Source organism: Orbicella franksi, chromosome 3 (assembly GCF_964199315.1).
Source record: "Orbicella franksi chromosome 3, jaOrbFran1.1, whole genome shotgun sequence".
Taxonomy (NCBI): Eukaryota; Metazoa; Cnidaria; class Anthozoa; order Scleractinia; family Merulinidae; genus Orbicella; species Orbicella franksi.
The window spans coordinates 5410608-5431366 of NC_138147.1; the positions used below are offsets into that span (position 1 = coordinate 5410608).

Sequence of the window (20759 nt, forward strand, 5' to 3'; positions counted from 1 at the left end):
CGTTAACGCCATCATCAAAGCAAAATATTGGGCAACATATTGCTTACCCGAAATGTCGAGCTTCTTCGGCGAACTCTAAACGAACTCTTCCATCTCTTAGCAGCGCGAAAGCTCTTTCTGATCCTGCTACTTAACTTTCTAAACCGTCTTCTCCGCTGTGGAGACATTCAGGTGGGCAAAAACAAGGAATCTTTCTCCGATGCTGGACGTAATACGCTCGGAGGACCGTGTTGTGAGGCGTGTGTGACAGAACGAGCCTTGTATGTCGTATCAGATGTCATATGTTGGACGGACGCTCAAATGACACATTTTCACTTATAAATTGAGTACGAAACATAAACAAACAATCCGACCAAATAGCATGTGTTCCGGCCACCATGAAGGTGAAACTGAAATTCAAAACTGTTCCTTGAACTGCCCTCGCTGAAGGCAAACTTGGATTTAAAGCTATTCTTGCTTTCTCCGATGCAAAATATACGACGGAATGAAATAACAGACTGAATCACAAAACCACAAATTTGAGTCTGGGCAATGTCACCGACTAGACAGTATCATTGATGAAAACAAAAAATAAGATTGACTCTTTCAACACGAAGTTTGAAATACGAATTCTCCTTACTTCAAGTTAGTTCTGAGAATTCAAAGTACATCAAGACAGTATCTAATTGACGACTTCTGTTCTCGTCATCTCTCATCTTGATAAACTGTATCGATTTTGTGCGGAGAAATTACACTTTGGTCATTCGGAATTTTAAAGTGCAAAGACCTATTCAAAGTCGTTGAAGTATTTTGCGGACAAATTGCGTTATTTTCGCGAGCATAAAACACATCAAAGAAAAAGCGAAACCTGCTCAATATAACAATTATACCTTTTCAATATCTTCTTCAATAAGTTGTGGAATGTTTTCATCGGTAATGTAAGCTCCGGCCAAGAGACAGTTTCCAAAAACGTGGAGGGCGGTGAGCGTTAATCTTCTTCGCCAACGTTCAAGCATACTCGATAATTTTGGCCACTTCACTTCCAAAGGGAAATTGTAATTGGATGTGATGCTTCTCGAAAGTCAAGTCATAATTTGGTGTTATAAATCTCTCGTGCTAACAGATATAGCTGCCTCGTTTTTCCGGTTGGAAGGAAATACCCCGCCACCCACATACAGAAATATACGTGAATGTCTACAAATAGCAATACACTTCAATTCTTTAAATTACGAAGACAATTAAAACTTCTTCCCGGTTGACAACCGTTATCTCGAAGTCATGAGAAAGAAGTTATTATCTCAATTACCGATTTCCTTTCCCAGCAAAAAAAAAGGACTAGTTTTTCGCCAGTTCAAGTGAATTTTGGTAACTTAAAAAAACTGACGCTTTCGAAACAAATAGTTTGTAGTGGGCTCAACGAAAAAACGTACCAGGAATCATAGGCATTCGCACAATTCGTACGTCCTTGAATGAATAAACATTCCAGATTCTTAATCTGGAAAACACGAGAACAATTCAGACGCAATTCGCTGCGGTCAGTTCTCTAACGACAACAAATGGATTCCATGTTCCTTGTTGTAGACTCGACTCGAACGTACCGCAAATGTACATATTTGCTCTTCTTTATGTTAATATTTGTTAAAAAGAATGAAGAAGAATTTTGAACTAGAATTAAGTCTAACAAATAAGACATAATTGACCAGCACGTGCATTGACAGCCTCGTAAACGGATTTCCGACATTCGGTAAGCGATTTAGCGCCTCCTTTACTCACTCCCAAAAAAAGGCACGGTAAAAATTCAACAAATTGATCCTCGCCTCCACTTTTTGCCGGTTTATATTTATTTATTTCTTTTTTCATGTCTTTCGCTCCTCGTTTTACGATTTAGGGTTGCGGAGAGGAAATACTAACAGTCTTAGGTTAAAAATGGAAGTAAAGAGAGAAATTCGTGACAAACAAAACCCCTCACAATTTTAGAAGGGGCTATTTATGACCAAACCTCGTTTATATTCCTTGTACCTGTATGCGGAACCGTGGGACAAATTCAGTTATCCACATTGTATTCTGTAATCGTTATCACGATAAAAGACTTCTGATCTCCTAAATCTTCGTGTTGATCCTGTTATCACGTTGATTGCGATCTTTTCATCCGCTTTACTGAACGCTTGCTCAGCAAACGACTGTTGACGACGAGTAGTGACGCTCTCTTTCGCTTAGCCCGTCGAGCGAGACCGCAAGACTAAGAGAAAGAGGGACTACTCGTAGTCTATAGTATAGCTTTGAACCGTACACTGAAAACACTACCAGAAAGGAGGATATCTAAATTAAAGCACGGACCGAGAAAGCGAGGTTAATAACATATTTATTATATCTCCATTGTATGTGTGTCTGACGGGTTCAGGAAGCCAATTCAAGACTCGCGAAACGGCTTCAAATGACTGACATATGTCAAAAGCAAAACGAGTCAATTCTAAATCTTTGCTAAAACGTTTAATTCATAGCATGTTGTACACGTAATAAAACATTTCATGAACCTTGGCGATAAATCAAAAAACACATTTTCAGCAGGCCGTGAGTAGAATATGGCCCACTTAACTGGCCAATCACGGCGCGCGTAGTACCCGAGGGACATAATAATTTCAAACAAAGTGGAGACGTACAGAACACATTTTCCTCTTCTCTCTTTTGCATACATATAGCTTGAAGTACATTTAAAGTAACAGTCGGATCGATCGGGAACTACAGCTTAACAGCTCTTGTCCCAAAACACTGCTCATTACTCTCGCTCCCTTTAATTACATACATATCATTTTCTGTAGTAGAAGTTCAACTTTACGGAAATTTTCACATGAGTTTCGTAGGCGAAATGCCAGTAATCAGTTAAAATGAGCACACAATTTCAAACCAGGTTTTTGCATCTTTTTTCTATAAATAGCACTGTTCTCCCGGCATATGAGCGATACAAAAGTATTTTCAAAAACATTCACTCCCATTGAAAACAGGCAACAATGCAATACAATAAAAGACTATTTATTATTAGAACCGTTATAATTAACCTTGACTTCAAAAGACCCGAGTTTTCCAGGCTTTCTTTAGACCGAGTTCAAATTAATCAAAGCGCTTCTATTTTTCTGTGATACCGCACAAGTACACACGAACCATCACAGGACAACAGCAAATGATAACATAAAGAACCAAAAGTATGCATATACGCTACAAATGCTCAACTGTGATAAAGTTATCGTACACAGATTGTACCGCTCTCTGACTAACACGTCCCAGCACGCACTTCATAATCTAATGAACGAAACGCTCTGCCGGATTCTAAAATTAAAAAACACTTAAAAACAATAACTTCTTTTCAACGACTTTTGTCTACGCAACATCTCGCCTCCCAGATTTTAATTTCCAAAAACGTTGTGCTTTTTCGTCTAATGAAGACCTAAAAAGATAATAGAAATTGGCCAGCGAGCCTATTGTAGCGTGCAACACACAAGTCGACCGTCGAAGTCAAAACTAACTATTTTGTCAAGTCTCTGTTTATTACACAAAATATTTCCTCGGGCAAAATCGATTATAACATTATCGTAACATGGAATAATCTCGCTACAAAAATGATCACCATTTAAGGACAAGATTGATGAGTGTGTGTAAGTCATCTCGCGAAACAATCCAATGGTAGACTGGAAAAAAAGTGAAAAGTGACAGAAGTGATCGATGAGAATTAGTGCAGAAAGGCTTAACCTAAACTTGTATTCACCTTTAATAGTTCACATGTGGTGAAGTCGAAGCAATGCTATTGACAAACATGCGCTAAATGAACTGTGAAGGGCAAAAAAAAAAAATGACCGTAATTGGAAGAACAAGTTGCAACCAGGTATGAATCGTTGGTTCGCGATTTTCTGCAGAACTGAATGCGCATTTACTTTCTCAAATACAACTGGCATAATACTCTTTTGCACGTCATATCAGCAAATCGGAAAATAAATAAACACCAAGATAACAAATATAGGAAATTATGATGACCATAAAACGTGTGTACCGCGGTTGACAAAAATAACGAAAGGACCTCAGGGACTGTCCAAGTTATGCGCGCAGAACTCTGGAAAGGAAAACTCGGAGAAACACTGTACCTGAATGAGTTTTGAGTTCAAGAAGCATTGTTGATGGCAGTGTAGTTTGATCAGAATAATGCGATATTAAATGCACGATACTTCGCTTGTGGATGACTAAAAGATAGCAGAACTCATGAAAGAAGGCTCTGACCTTCCCGGTAATAACACTGCTAATCAATCAGTTCACAGTCTGCGTAACGGTTTGGCAGCGGTTTAGACTTAAAACAGATAGGATCAACACGTTAATTACGCTGTGAGTTGACTTTATGAGGCAGAAAGCTGGCCTCCAAGAATGAAATTGGGTTTTTATAAAATTTAGCTCACAATCAATTTCATGAACAGAACAAAAATTAAATTGACAAGTTGAAATGCAATGAAATCCTCGCCAATTATTTTCTGAATTTGTTCACTCCACTCAACAGTTATGTTAAAAGGCTCCCCTCGACCTGACGTAATAAACTCGTGACTTAAATCCCTTTACAACGAATAGAGGAAATCAAGTCATGTATCAAGTGAATCGCACCGGTCTGGCTTTCAATATCTGAGAACAGAAAGTTCAAAGTTGAAAATCGCTACCAATCGCAACACCGCTATTAACTATTTCATGACTTACAAGAAAACAAACTGGATTTAAATCGATCACTTACCGATTTTCTATAGGGCATAACATAGACCACAGAGGAACCCATTACCAAAACCTCCCTCGCAAAGCCCTGTCACACCGTTTATGAGAACTGTCCAGTGAAGGAGAAATTAAATTGCATTTACATACTAAAAGCCATGCGCTGGCGGTTGAAGCGGCCGATATTACACCACCGACCGTCTACCGACATAAACCACAGCCTTTCCTTCAGCACAATAAACTTGCTGATCAACATACCAATAAGTGGTCAAAACAAAAAAAAGAATACCCACTGGTTTTAACAATAACGAATCCAGCTGCGGTCGATGCGAGCCCCTCTGATTGTGTACAAACGCCATGAATTCGCTGTCATTTTCTCGTTTCTGTCTCATTAAGCTGCAATCAAAAAACACACAGCGATAAAATCGAGAGCTTAGAGTATTTTTTTCATGCTCTAGATTTGGCGCAAAAGTTTTCCGATAGTTGCACCAAAGCTTGTTGGAATTCTTGGCAAATGTTCCCTGCATGCTTCAAACCAGGTATAGTCAACCGAACGTTCGGAAATCGAACTCAATCAAGGTCAATCCGTGGATTGTGTTCGATTGACTTCGGCAGTCGAACGAATCAAACATTGTGTGAGTTCGACTTCCGCACCAATCGAACTCAATCTGTTAGATTGCGTTGGATTGCGTTCGGTGAATAAATTCGCTTGAACAAAGATCATGTTATGTGGTCTCAAAAACACGAAAAACACGAGTAAGGTGTTATACCGACTTAACTCGAGGCTCAAAAAATTTGTATTGGAAAGACGTTCGATTGAGTTCGATTGTCCAATTATTTTTATGTGGGTTCGATTTCGTTCGATTGCCGACCTCAATCGAACTCATTCCATGCGTTCGATTGAAATTAAGTTCGAGTAGGTTCGATTGAAAATGCCGGGATTAAAGTCCTCATAAATTTGGCCAGTGACAAAGAGTATTGTCGCGAACCAGTATTAATACCAACCTCGTTCCCAGTGTCCTTTCTCTTCCGGAAGAATAGAATGAACACTGGGAACTAGGTTGTATTAATACACGGTTTCATTGGCTTTTCCACAAATGCCGACAAGAATGCAATCACGCGTGACACGTGACGCGTGACAAAAAGTGTTTTTGTGCACGTGCAATCACTGACCCCTCCAAAGTATTTAAGGCGGGGGTACACAAGAATTTAAGTAAAATTTCAGGAAGTTTAACGACGGATTAAAAAGATAAAAAGGGGTTTAGAACACCACCAGACAGTTGACTGCCCCCAAAAGGGCACCCCGGGATGGTGGGCAACTGTTTGGTGTACATCTACCAATTTCTAACTTCAAATTCTAATTTTAAAACAACATCAAATCTTCAAAATTTCCTATTTCCATAAATTTTACTAATCCTTTGAGAAAAACTATTTATCCCCAAATATACCCAAAAATCACCAAAACAATTTACAAAACTGCCCAAAACGTAGCTATGTGAAATGAGCAGAGAGATTTTTCACTGTCTGAAACGTGAACGAGATATTTGCATTCACACAGTAATACCCAGCACAAATATGGCCTTCATGTTAACCCCCGCCTTAAAGAGCATCAATTATTGCCCTGTTCAACACTAATACGGACACGTGACTGGCTTTGGTTACTCAGTATTATGTGAAAGAAAAGCAATCCTTATAGCACTAAACATGTGGTCTGCGAAAACGATTCTGATTCTAATGCATTAAAGTAAGCTCCACTCCCAGACACATGAGCACGCCACAGTTACATAACTCAATTTTTTCTAAACACACCCTCTCCCCAGAAGATAACAACACCTCACACCCCTCCTCTAGACGTGAAGCTCTGTAGGCATGGATAGGCGCTATATAAATATTTATTTATTATTATTATTAATTTTCCTCTCCCCTATACACCGCACTACCCCTCTCCACCCAACTCATACCAGCCCACTCTCCAATCTCGCTGCACACCATTCCTGTCCTCATACTCCCTTATAATAGTCCCACATCTCGGGTGCTTTCCATTATGCCAGACCGATCGGTCAGAAACCAGCGTGACTATCCGAGGAAAATGGAACATTTTGCGATCAAACCGGGCGTACCGAGACGAATGGTTCCCACCATTTTCTACTCCTTTCCCGAATCCACCACTTAAATGAAATATACTAAAGAGAAGATGGGAAATGAACCGGTTTGGCAAAATGGAACGGCAAATGGTCAAATTGGACCACCTCCAGAGGTGGTTCCGAATATTCCGGTCGGACAGAACCGAAACGGGCCTTTCCATTTGACTTCCGACCGAAATTTCCGAGATTTTTGGCAAGATGGAAAGCACCCCTTGTTTCTCCCTCACATACCACTCTACTACTCTCTCCACTTAACACTGCTATTGGCATACACACAGTGACACTTACCCATCCTTTCCCACACACTCTCGCCACCTCTCCCCTATATAATTACAACATCGTGTCTTCAGGCATTGCCTCGCACCAGACATCCATCATCACATTAATTTCAGATCCATAGAATTATAATGATAAAGACGAATATATTTTCTTGCCTTCTTGCAAACTTGAACGCCAAGTAGTAGTCATTGTAACGCTCCCAAAACAAAGGAAATTCGGCATATATTGCACCTGAAATAGAAAACAGAATTGAAAATACATGTCGGGAATGGATCAAAAGAGAAAGCAAACCCTATGGATAGTTCGCGTACGGTGAAATAAAAACTCGCGTGGAAAAGTGCAAAGGATACACGCGAGGAGGTTGTAGTGGCGATAGCCTCCTATGTAAACTCTCTTTGGGTTCGTCACGCAATCTTTCCCCCGTGACGACCCCAATGAGCGTCCGCGTAGGAGACTAAAGTGGCGGCGGATAAATCGTGTCTAAATACACCACAGGTTACTGAAGTTCGGGAAACAAAAATCACGTGGATGCTGCTTCTAATTATGACAATGGCGGACCGGAAGGGGGCCTTTTAAGTCCAGTGTAATGAAATATTAAAAAACCGTTTCCGTCAATGAATTTTTTTACCTATTCCTGTAGAAGCTGAATTCCAGTTGTTTGCAGCTTCCTCCACCTGGAATGACAACAAATAAAAATAATAAACACGACACAATAATATGCCCTCCTTTCTTTCTTTTCCTATTCTTTTAAGTTAGTTGGAATGAATGGCGCTTAAAATGTTCCAAAGTTTCCCAGTCTTAACTATACTCGCTTCTTTTCGGTTTGTCAAAATTTCTTTGTTGTTTTTCTCCCTTAGTAAATTATCCATTTAAGGTTTGCGTAAGTTTTCATTGATTTAAACTAGCTACTTACCTTTGCATAAAGAGCAGAATTGAGTGAACATATCGGTTCTAGAGTGGCAAACAACGTATGATGTTCTGCCCTTGTTATTTTGCCTCTGCAAAGAAAATTAAAATGCCAATTGCGACCAACTACTAAACTTCTACTTTCTATTACTTTAAAGATTTAATTTACATTAGTAGCAAAAGCGCCCGTTTTCTCTTGTCTCTGATATACTTAAGCTTTTAGAGGTGCCTTTTGTAATAGCCCCCCTAATGACAGTAAGCACCCATTGTTCAATAAGCCATACTTACATAATTTATCAAAAGAACTGTCAGTTGTTGTTTCGATTTTTTACAACAGAAAAAGACTCTTCTGATTTGAGTCTTAACAAATATATGTCAATCTCTGAGAAAATCCTTGTCAGCAGAAAACTATGGGAACTAACAGAGGGTCTCATGGTTTTTATGACTAATACCTATGCCTGTTTGAAGCTGACACATTTCAAACATTAGCTCTTCAAAGTGAATGGGCTCACAATCAAAACATCAGTTTCACAAGCTCATCATGGCCGTTATCAACTTTAAGAACTATAGATGCTAGACCTCTTACTGTACTAACTCATTTGGCATTACAGTTGGCTGATGATGGACTCACTCCTTTTAAAGCTGTTGAAAGTACAAAATATTACTCTTGTAACTAGTTTACCTCAGTGGTTCAGCATATAATTCAAACAGGCTCTTCAGGCAATCATTGTACACTTCTTCAGCATAGACCAACTCCTTTACACAGCGCAGTCTGTCATCTTTAACTGTCATAAACAAAAAAATGTGTATCACATGTGTTAGCATTTTGGGGAGACACAGAGGGGGAGGACGAGGGCGAGGGTTCAGTCCATGCCAGTGTGTGTAAATAATTCCGAAAATTATGTGGAAATGGAAAATGTCTGAATGTCTGTGGTAGTGCACACGGGAGAAGTCTACAACGTCTATGACGAACTTTGGAGTGGCAATATGGCATATTCTGTAACAAGAGACATAGACATAAGACAAGTAGTGGAAAGAAGTCCCTTTGTGTGAACTAGCCACCTTCATCAATTTAGCTGCAAGGATTTGGTCCCTGCTACTTGTCCAATGAATTCAAACTGGTTTGAATTGAAGGGACAAGCCCACACAACTTGTCCCTCAAAATCCCTCATGTGAACTGTTCATGGGACTTGGGACTTGTCCCCATGTGTGTGCCAACCTTCAACTTCATCACTAAAATATTTTCACAGGCTGTGGGTTTCCAAACGTCAAATTTTGCAGAAATTTCTAGCTGCTATATTGCATTTTTTTTTTCTATTTGTTTTGCAAAGCAGTGTGCTTTGTCCCACATCTGCCTCCAATTTCAAAACATTATGATGGATTCTACCATAAAATGTGTATAACTAAAAATATCAAGAACATTTCATCCACTTTAGTATAGGTGTATACTTTCTTTTAACTCACTCGTGTGTAGATTGTCTAGCTGAAAGTTTGACAGCATCTTGTCCACATCCTCGATGGCAATCTCGGCATTCTCTACAGCAGTGGCATTTGCCTCAAGATTTAACAGCGTCTTTTCAGGCAAGGTGCGCACTTGGTAATTGGTTAAGTTGTACTCCTGGCAGATTCCAGCAACAAGATCCCTTACCGTCATATTGCGCTCAGCACTCAACTGTATATAGACAAAGAGGTTAAGAGATCATCAAATCTGTATTCTGTTGCAAAAGCAATTCCAAAGAAAGAAGCGTGAAAAAAGTTTCAGGACAACTTGAAACTGTGGTCTTTACATTGACAGTACAATACTTCATCAACTGGGTTATGGAGCCATGTAGATTAACTGTCATGTTTCCTTGTGATGAACAAGTTGATGTAGAACTGCAATATATTGTATATGTTTCAGGAGAAAAAAAGAACAACTCTGGGCTGCACATGGCACATTTCACAACCTACAGCCCCAAACTGATATATCCCAGTTCCATGTTGGGTGAGGGACCAGGGAACCAGATGACAAGGGGTCTAGACAGGGATCCTAACTGGGGTCCAGACATGGGTCCAGAATGGGGTCATGATGGGAAATCTCCATTTTGTACCATCTCTGAGAATAAAATACTATTAGTCTAGGATAATACAACATCTTAGAGGTGTCTAAAGCTTCATTCCAAGTTTTACTCTACTTCTTACAATACTGAATAGGTGTTCAAGCTACATGGAGAGCTTAAAACAAAGAAGATTCCCTCCATTTGATAAACTAATTAAAAACCAAAGAAGTAATGCTCAGTTTGATTACTAAGCTAGCTGCCCCTTGACAAGATTAAATGTTTTGTTCACAAGACACTGTAGAGATCACGCTGTGACATTCATCTATTTCTTCTTTAAAAAATTCCTTTGAATGAATATAGCAGCCAAAGAGAATCTGTGTCAATAAACAGCTGCAAACAGGATTATTTTAGTTTTGTGATAATTTGGAAATTTAATGGCCTTGCAGTCTGAGTTTACACTGTCTTAGTCACAAAGCTATATATATGTTCAACAAAATCACAAGCAGACTGAAACAGATTTTAAGCAGGTAAATATGATGAACACAACAACAAGAAAATAGTTGTGTAGCTAATAGAGTAAAGGGTTCAAGAGGTATACTGCACAATCCACCAAAATTTGTGGAAACTACCAGCACTTTCCTGGGGTAAATCTTAATACAATGTTGCCCCAAAAATTCACTGAGTGGTGTTAATTTCACCTTCCTGTGTGGACAGGGCAACAGTGAATCAGAATAAAAGGTGTTTATTTACCACAGCAGAACCTCACTATCCTGAACTCGGTTATCTTGAACACCACGCTGTCTCAAACACAAATTATTTTCCTTGGATATACTCCTTCAGTCACCTAGTATCGGGTATCTTGAACCTCCATAATTTCCTTTCTATTTAACAATCAGATTATGAGCTCAAGATTTCTATCAGTGATAGTTGACGAGGGCGCAGCCCAGTCAACTAAGGGCGCAGCCCAGTCAACTATCATGCATACATGTACAAATCAAGAGGGAATAATCTAATTGATTTAGTATAAATCTACTATTGGTTCAACACTTGATCTAAATCCTCTTCAAGCACACTGCGAAAATGCAAAAAAGCAGCTGCCAGTTTGTTAACAAGCTCTCACTGCTAGGCTACTCACTATCTACAACAGAATAGATAGTGAGTAGCGTAGCCAATCAGAGAATGTCATTCACAATAGAACGCTAGTAGATTTATACTAAAAAGAGTTAGCAGGACATAGCAGAGTTCAATTGTAATTTGTCACCCCTTTTAATCTTCTGACCTACCCACTTAAGAGAAGGAATTTTAAACTGTTATCATTTTCAACAGAATCAAGTATCCTCTTGACTCCTTGCCAAAGTTTATCGTTATTGTGCACAGCATAAAAGTGATATTCCATTTGAAAACCAACAACTTGGTAAATCAAGAATACCCAAATTTAGCCAAATAATATACATGTACCCATCAACTCTCACGTCTTAGGCACAAGTCTCACTCCTGCAGGCAAAAACTTTGTTTTCTTGCCTCCTCACACCTACGGATCAATTTCTCAAACTTTGAGCTGTTACAGTCTTGAATGACACACTTGACACACAAAGAGATGCCAACCTAAAAAAAATTGAAATCCGGGAAATATTTGCCAATTTTATCTTCTCAACCAGGCTGAAAAATACCTTGTTGAGAGTGGAGTTTTGCCGATTCAACCTCAAAAAGAATCAAATATTCAAATATTTTCCCCTGAAAATACCAAAAATTTAGCCAAAATAAAGTGGAATGTACTTTAAAGCTCTCTCCTTCACATCCAGGAGATTTGGTGACCCGTATGGGAGGCCAGGAGATTCGGCCTGTGTCTGGGAAACTTCCAAATAATCCAGGAGAGTTGGCATAGATACACGTACGGACTTATTACAAATGTATAAAAGAAAAAGTAAATACAAAAAGGAAAGTCTGCCCCTCGTTTTCCAATTCATACGGGAAAAGCACTGATGACAGCATTATATTTGGTGAAACACATCCTTGGACTAGGATGGGAAAATGCTTGAAATGTCAAGATTAAGAAATCTTTGGAATGTTCTCAGGATGTCACTGGTCCGGTCTCCTTTGAAAATCCGTGCACCTCCAGGATATAAATCTCATGTACACCTTTGACTCAGAAAAAGTCAGCATGTATTAAAATGAGAGGAGAAATGAGATACTTTAAGTATTAATTTTTTACTTCAGATCCAGGAAATCTGATGATAACCTGTACAGGAGCTAGACCAGGAGATTCAGTCTGCATTAAAGTAAGCATATGTGTACAGAACTGTACTTGTTAATTTTCAACAAAAGAAATGCAAAGCTTTTTTCATTTCAAGGTTTCAAGCTTGGTACATTTCATTTATAGCCCATTCCAGAAATCAAACAGATCACACAGGATGTAGTAAAATCTCAACATCAAGGCAGAACTTTACGAACATCTGTGCTTCAACTGGTTAGGGTATATACTGGTAACAACTTCAAAACAGTGGATTGTTGCGTATCTAAAGTCAATATTAATGTGAAGCTAATGGAATAATTTATTATTTAAAAAAAATTCTGATAAGTTACAAACCTGAGTTTTAAATAACTATGCCTATGTTGGTTATCCTATATCGCAGTCCTTAAAAATTAGTCAAGTCTTAATGTGTGTTTTGAACAAGATGTTCCTGGATAAACAGAACTTACAATGTAGAACACACACAGCCAGACAGGTATCAAATTAAAGGGTTTAGTTAATTAACATTATACCTGCCAGCATGCAATTACATACCAGTAATTAACTATATATACATGTATACAATGTGCTGTAAAGTGTACATACCGCCATATTGGCTGAAACATTTTAATTTAGAGAAAGCAGCAAAATCTGTTATTGGCAAAACCTTTATTACACATCTGTCTGTTTTGCCTATTTGTTTCTTTGTGAAATGCTATGTCACAAAGGTGGCAAACCATTATTTATTGCACAATTCAGTATATCCTTAGGAAGACGTTGCATGATATCTCCTACTCTATGGTGAATTAGAAAATTAATGTGATCTGTTCAGTCTAAATGTAGATTAAAATAAACATTTAACACCTGAACATTTAATGTCCAGTCAATATAACCACATCCACAGTTCAAAGCTTGCTCATAAGGAAGAAATATGAAATTTTATGTTCTGTATGTACACGCTGTAAGAGGTTCACAAACAAAAATCATAGACTAAACGTAACGCTGAGAATTCCACTAATACCTCCAGCGGAAACAATGATGATTTAAAAAACATTCAAACAAAAAAAGGTTATAAAAATATTGCCTTTTTTGTTTGAGAGTGACAAAACTTGACAAGTCAGCTCTGAAAGTCTGGTATACGTGACTTCAAATTTCAACAACTGTTTAACTTTCTAAATGCACATTACTCGCAAAACTAACAAACCACACTCATCGCCAAATAAACCAATTTCAAAAACTTTCCTTTGAGCCAAAAATAAACATAAAGTTGAGCATCAGCATTGCAAATGGTAAACTTATGATATTTTCTACTTATTATTGCGAATTTCTTTGATTTTGTAAAAAGACAACACAAATTAAGGGGGTGCTACATATCTCTGTTATCTAGCTGAATTCTTTTATCTGATGAAACACTAACTTCAAACCAGAGCCAAGCACGTTCAGTTTGGGGTAGGCCACTTAGTGTCTATTAACCAATCAGTCTGAACTATTTTTTTTTTACCACAGGTAAATTTTGTTGCAAACTTGTCACATTTCCTTATTACATTGGGGTGCCAAGCGAGGGGGGGGGGGGGGGAGGGGGATTGGATGACTAGCCAAACCCCTTTTGGAGAAGTAAAAAATCAAAACAATGAAAAAGATTGTGAATATTAAGGCAGAAATAAAGGCAAACACCTTGTACGGGTACCTCAGTGCAATTTCTACTTTGTGGAATTGCTAGTCTTTCTGGTGTAACAGCTTTTGATTCCAATTCTCAAATCGCAACATTTCGAGGGGCATGCCCCATTGACTCAGCAACCCCAAGGAACCAGCAACCACCCCTTAAAAAATCCTGTATCTGCCCCTGGGTATCCCCCCTCCCAATTTATTGGTATGATGTAGAAATCTTATGGTAGTAGTGATCAACAGCTGTCCACCATTGTTTTTAAAAAAAGATAATGAAACATCTACTTCCAGTTAGAGAGTGCCATACAACTGGCATTTATCCCAATTTTAGTAGCGTTGTCTAATAGAAGTTATTCTACTCCCCCCTGGATGAGATGCTAGTCCATTGCAGGGCTACCTTCATAATTTATTTTTCTGATCCACATTTATACACATTTATTTACTTTTTCAGAGTGGCTACATGCAGGACGAGCCGTGCCTCAGGGAAGCGTCCTCAGTCCCATGTTTTTCAATATTTTCATAAGTGACATTTTCCTGTTTTGTGGGGATGTTAAGTTAAATGCTTATGCAGACAATCACCAAATATATTCAGTGGACAGTGATCCTGTTGCGCTACATGGGCGCATGCGTAACGCAGTCGAGACAGCAAACCTTTGGTACCGGCAAAATGGAATTTTGGCCAATGAAAGCAAACATCAGGCTTTGATCCTGGGAAAATCGGAACACACCTTCTTGTTTCCTACAAAGGACTCAATTGACATCTTAGGAATGAACATTGATAACAATTTAAATTTTCACAAAGTCAACAACCAGTTTAATGTAATGCTTAGGTTCAGAAACCTCATTCCAAAGACATTTTAGTGAAACTGTATAAGACCTACATACTCCTTCATTTTGATAATTGCTCAACAGTTTGGCACTTTTGCAGTGCAAACAACAGGGACAAAATAGAAGCTCTTAACAAAAGGATTCTGAGATTCATTCTAGCGATTTTGAATCGCCTTATAATGTGCTGCTAGACAGGGTAAACTGTCTCCAACTTCATGATCAGCGCATCTGTAAATTCCTTACTATTTTGTACAAAAGTCTATTTTTTACTAGCTATCCGACCTATACGAGAAACATGTTCTCGTTCCATTCTACTTCATACAACATGCGTGGAAACTATGTACTGGAAATGCCCAAACCTAAAACTACAACTTTTGGTCTCCACTCCTTTACTTATCTGGCAACAAAAGAATGGAATTCTCTACCCAATTTTATAAGGTTATGTAACTTCTCAGACTTCAAAAAGCACATCAGTAAAGCCAATTCATGAAACATGTAAATGACAATTTTATAATTAGTTAATATAAGTCAATTGTAAATATGCAAATAGCAATTTCTATTTTAATTTTTCGTTATCAAATATTTTGTTCTCGGAAATATTAGCTTGTCAAGCCACTCTGAAATTCGAGCTTAAATAAAGTTTGTGTATGTATGTATGTATGTATGTATGTATGTATGTAAGGTGAAGAGAGGCATTGTGAGAGTAACATGTATCTCCTAAGAAAACAACATGACACCCCCCCCCCCCCCACCTAACAATCTACCACACTAACCATTGGCCACTGTGCCTCCACTTCCTCACTACTTCTGTTCAGTGGTTGTACTTCATTGAATCTCTTTTCTAGTACTCAGCCGTTTAGTTTATGCATATCTCTGTTTAATTGTTGTTGTTGTTTTTTTCCAAATTGCATTTACAACACAATTTTTTTTTTCAAAAAATACATTTTTGTTACAGTACAATGGTGGCACAAACATCATCAGAGCTTGATTAAGATGTGTACAACAACTCTTGACTATTTTAATTTGTTTGTTTATTTATGGGAATCTCCTGTTCTGGAAATAAAAACGGATTGAATTTCTTGCGGGTTTAATAGCATATTGTGTAATCAGAATTCAAAAAATCTAATAAATGCACTAAAAGAAAATTTCATTGACAAGCAGCTCCATAGACAAAACCCAACTTCGTTGAAATACTACTTCAGCATAGCAATGTATTCAGTAATCAATGAAAAAGGAATGGAACTTTTAATGAATCCGTTTTGCAATCGCCGGAAATAAAAGGCTATTTGAAAACTACAATCATGTATCTAATAACCAGACTTCAGCGACATATTGCCTTTGCATATTCTTTGCAATATACTAAGACTCATTTAAAGCCAATTTCTTTGTTTTATTTCAAATGGAGAGCAATTAATTTTCAGCTGAATCTTCCACTGTTAATGAAATAGACAAGTGAATATCATATGTAAATATCTTCTTGTGATCAACTATGCAGAAGACAATTGCCGGTAAACACTGTACGCTTTCACTGTATTTACCTAAAAAGCTTTGCTTTGGTTACTTTTGCCATAGTTTTGCGTTGAATTTCAGGCGCGTGTCCAAGAATTAACCCGAAAACCACAGAAGCCACAAAATTATACCAGCCTATTTCAAAGCTTAAGTATTTTTTAAGTGTGTTCAGCCTCCTATGAATAATAACTACGGCATTTTCAACAACTTTCCGATCGATTAGCTCCTTATAAAAAGGGCGATCGTTACAACGTAGCACTAAATTGAAAGCTTTCCATGATGTCGTGTATTCTTGCAACGCAAATATCAGATAATCGGAGAGAAGTCTTGAAACTTGTTGACCACTAGCATGGAGGAGGGTTCTAGACCGGAACAGGGCCATTGAGTGTAGGAAATGACGAATTGACAAAGGGTCAAATTTAATACACTGAGCTGATTTAAAAATCACGCACTTGATCAACACCAATGATCTGGGTATTTTATTGTTTTGGAATCCTTTCAAAGTACCTTGAAGAGTGCATGCCGAAGTATACGGACCGAACTTCCCGCTTTTTGTCTGCCCAATTCTACATCTATGTTTTCCCAGTGTGGAGCCATTCACGATCACCAAAACACAACATCCTCTCGACTGTATAAGGCTCGACACACTGGTGCAGAATTAACATGTTTCACAAAACGTTTCCGCAATAAACCACAGATTTTATAAACTAATTCGATTTCATGGTATGCAAAGCGTATTTTCCGCAAGAAACGATTCGAATGCAGGATAAAAACTTCGCAGAATCGACGACAGACGTTTTGAAATCAACACGCCGCACTGCAATTCAACTACATTGCAATATTCCAACTCCGAACCCAACTGCTCATTTAAACGACACAAAATTCCTAGAAACACAAAATATGCGGTAACTAAGAAAGCCCAGACAGACTAACACGCACCAATATAGAGTGGGCCACAATCCAACATGTAAAAACAGAGCATTCTAGAACTACTTTCATCAATATCACTTGGTTCATGCATAGACTTCCTAGCTATTATAGACAACTTACCAATCTTGGTTTTCCATCTGGAAGGATCGCTTTGACCATAAAAGTCTGTCCCTGCCCTTCATCCATACGGAGTATGTTTAATACTCCCAGCAGTGTTTGATCCGTCATTGATCTTGTTCGATTTAAAAGCGAGATTGTAGACGTGAACGAGTGTTTTCGCTGTCTTGTTTTCGTACTCGTGCTGGCAGTCGCCATGTTGTAGCGGAGACTCGGGCTACTGAACGCTACAGTCAAAACAATACAGAACAACTAAGAATCAGTCTTTTTGCACTGAAGGTGTCCATCGCGAAATACTCGTAGCTGAATGTATAAACATTTCTAGGTCCTTCGCCCGCGAATCGCGAGCATAAAACGGAATCAATGGTTGACTTTGCTCTAACGAGAGATTTGTCACTCACGTTCAGCAGCGAAGTCAGTGGAGCGTGAACTATGTACAAAACAATGCGGTTCGGCTTATCTATCAGCAATTTGATACACCCTAAAAGCCTCAGTCCAGCCGGGCAATTAGAATTCGGGGGTACATAAATTACCATCATTATCCCATCAAACCAACGATTAGGTTTAAGCCGGAACAAACACATAGAACTGAAGAAAATAGGAAGATTTGAATTAGTATTATTGACTTTTAGCAAAGTCGTGTCCTTTCGAAATAAATTGTTCGTGAAAAACCATGAACCGTTTCCCGTCAAAAGCAAGGAAAATCAAAATCAAGGAAAGTGCGATCGAACAATGTCAAAGTTCCAAAAAAGCAAACATTAGTAAAGAAAGCCAATACACAAGTATGTAAATTAAAGTGCTGATTTAGCAAAGAGCGATCTTTAAAGCTGAGAAGGGCTCCGCTGGTTCAGTAGCTATTTTTACCCAGCTAATTTAATCCGAGCATACATTTTGACGACAGAAGTGGCGAGCTGAATGTCCAAAGTCGTTGACTTTTATTTGCACGCGATGCGACTGATGACAAACATTGGTTTAATTTGACCTTTACAAAATTTTCCAAACACTTGATACTAGATTTGATACTTCAATGTCGCTGAGTTTTACGTGTGTAAAAAGCTAATTAAGTATTTGGAAGACAAACATGTGACCCGAGTTGGCCTCTCGCAACTGTTTCCTCTTGGAAACTCCCAAAAACACAGCTTACAAATAAACAAGTCTAGGGCTTGCCTTGGAATTTCCTGCCGCAGAAATAGCAAAAGAAAATAAGGGGACCCTTCATTTTCTCTTGGCGTAGATATTATAAATAACACCTGGGCAACTATGAAGGAACTTTTACCCATTTTTTCCGTCATCAGACAGTACAGATTTTGAAGAACTGAACGCTGTTCAAATGAAGGTAGACGATTACAAAGGTACCAATTTCAAAGCGACACTGATATCGGAATTTTTCATGTTTTGGACACCGGTTTAGGCAATTAGACTTTTTTTGGCGGGGGGGGGGGGGAGAGGGGTGGGGAGGGCGGAGGAGTATCCCCACATATAACCTAAACCGGTTAGGGTGTGATTTCTACAAGGAAAATGTCGGCTTTGGGCCTGGCAAAAATTGCTGCGGATACAAATGTTTTCAAGATTAGCCAAGCGGGATTCACGGGAGACAGATGATGGTTTCAGAAGTAAAACATACCTCAAGGTACAAAAAAAATGTTTTTGAAGTTCTCAAGAAGGGTTTTCTTTTTTTCCTAAAAGAAAAACATTCCGCTGAATCACATCTCCCACGTGGATGAAACAGAAAATATTTGCTTCCGCAAGGAATGTTTCCCAGTTTAGCCAGCCGCCCATTTAAGCTTTTGCACTTTGGCTGGATTCAAACCACATGCGAAGGAAAAAAACACGATCTACAGTAAACAATTGCGGTAATCCGTTTAACGTACAAGCCAGCCGGTATCTTCAATTAGCTAGGTCACAGTTTGTAAAAATAGTCGTTGCAACAAAGTTGTCTCGTAACACCTCAAGCCTTGGCCTTTCACATTACCTGTGAAAACACTTAGCGACTTAATATTAAAATGGATCAATAACACAAGTTCAAAAGGATGTAAACTAAGCTGCTCATCAAATGTTTGCGAAGGGAAAGGTCAACCAAAGAAATCCGCTTAAGATGTGATTGCTTTACTCGATTTCAGCAGTTCTGTTGGTTTCAGCGATGAAACTAAAACAAAACACGGTTATTTTCCGACGCAAACCCGAAGTGTTTGACATTCTCGTTCTCTAATCACACAACTAGCACGAGCATTCCGAAAATGTCACTTGAACTTGTCGCCATAAGGAAACGCCGTGTTACTTAGCAACAACCTCGTAAGACTACGGGCTCACCAGAGTTTACCCACTGTACTCTGTGAGCGGGTTGGAGTGAAGAATACCCTATTTAGCGCAGCAGTAGAAACCTCCAGCTCGCCCTCTCGCCGTCTTAATGTCACATATATCACAACTAGCACTAAGTTAGATCAGAGGGAGAGTTACACAGACTATACATGACAGTTTTTTTCTGAAATAATTTGGTTCAATTGCGTATTTAAGATGTTTTTCGATTTCTTCCGATTCCTTCTTACATTTTTCCGTTTCCCGTTTTTCTTTTTTGTAAACGACAGACGTGAGTAAACACTAATTTAGTCGTTTCACAGTCGATATCAGAATTACACAAAACAGCCTTCAATGCCGGACGGGCCCATTTTGGTTATCTTCGGAGATCTGAGGGAGTGAATTCGAAGACATTCCCATCAGGCAATCGTGACCACTTGACGAAAATTCTCGAGATTCTTCAAAATTGTAACATCTCGCGTTAACGGATTCTGTTCATTTCCCTCAACCACGAAAGCCTCTTAACTTATTTCTGAAAATGAGAATTTGTCCTTAATGACCAAATCTGTTGACAGGGTCTCTTCGGGCGTCCAAAACACAGAAAGCCGGAGGAAATTGGAAAGCGCAGCTTTCTGTCTACGATTAGGCCTACCGTCCACACTAATCCGCCACGAAAACGAAGCTTTTCGAAAACGCTCTTCAAACCGGAAGAATTTGAAAACGCAGGCTTTGTGTTTTAGTGTGGACGGAAAGCAATTTGAAAATAGAACATTTCGAAAACGATGACGTAACATAACCATGTGATTTCCCTGTTCGAGTCTTCCTCAAACACAAATCCAAAATGACCGGTGATTGTTGCGTTTTAAAATTTCTCCGGCGTAGTGTGGGCGGAAAACATTTGAGGCGTTTTTCAGAGTGAAAACGCCGCTTTCAAATTTTTCCGGCTTAGTGTGGACGAAGCCTAGGTGACAAAAGTTTTGCCAATCACGAATCAGTTCAAAACGTCGTGGCTGCCAGTTAAGGTACATCGAAGTCGCGTGAAAATATGCGAAAGAAGAAAATTTGATCTCTTTGTAAGTCAAGTGCTGGCTCTCTCGAGAG

The 20759-nt window shown here is 38.8% G+C and overlaps 1 protein-coding gene across 4 annotated transcripts in view; it reads right to left on the bottom strand.

Moving 5' to 3' along the window:
• The window catches only part of LOC145480844 (uncharacterized), a 63497-nt gene that overhangs the window by 30094 nt on the left and 12644 nt on the right, over window positions 1–20759 (bottom strand). For 2 of the 4 annotated variants that reach the window (XM_081459171.1, XM_081459173.1), the window contains 7 exons: window positions 17367–17590; window positions 9510–9717; window positions 8728–8830; window positions 8053–8137; window positions 7768–7813; window positions 7295–7370; window positions 5010–5112 (listed from right to left, as the gene is read on the bottom strand). In XM_081459171.1, coding sequence (XP_081315297.1) covers window positions 5010–5112; window positions 7295–7370; window positions 7768–7813; window positions 8053–8137; window positions 8728–8830; window positions 9510–9717; window positions 17367–17561 — 816 coding nt within the window. In that variant the 5' untranslated portion in view covers window positions 17562–17590. Of the gene's footprint in view, window positions 1–47; window positions 4907–5009; window positions 5113–7294; window positions 7371–7767; window positions 7814–8052; window positions 8138–8727; window positions 8831–9509; window positions 9718–17366; window positions 17591–17764; window positions 18069–20759 lie in introns of those variants that run through there. The other 2 variants (XM_081459172.1, XM_081459174.1) reach the window with 2 other exon arrangements.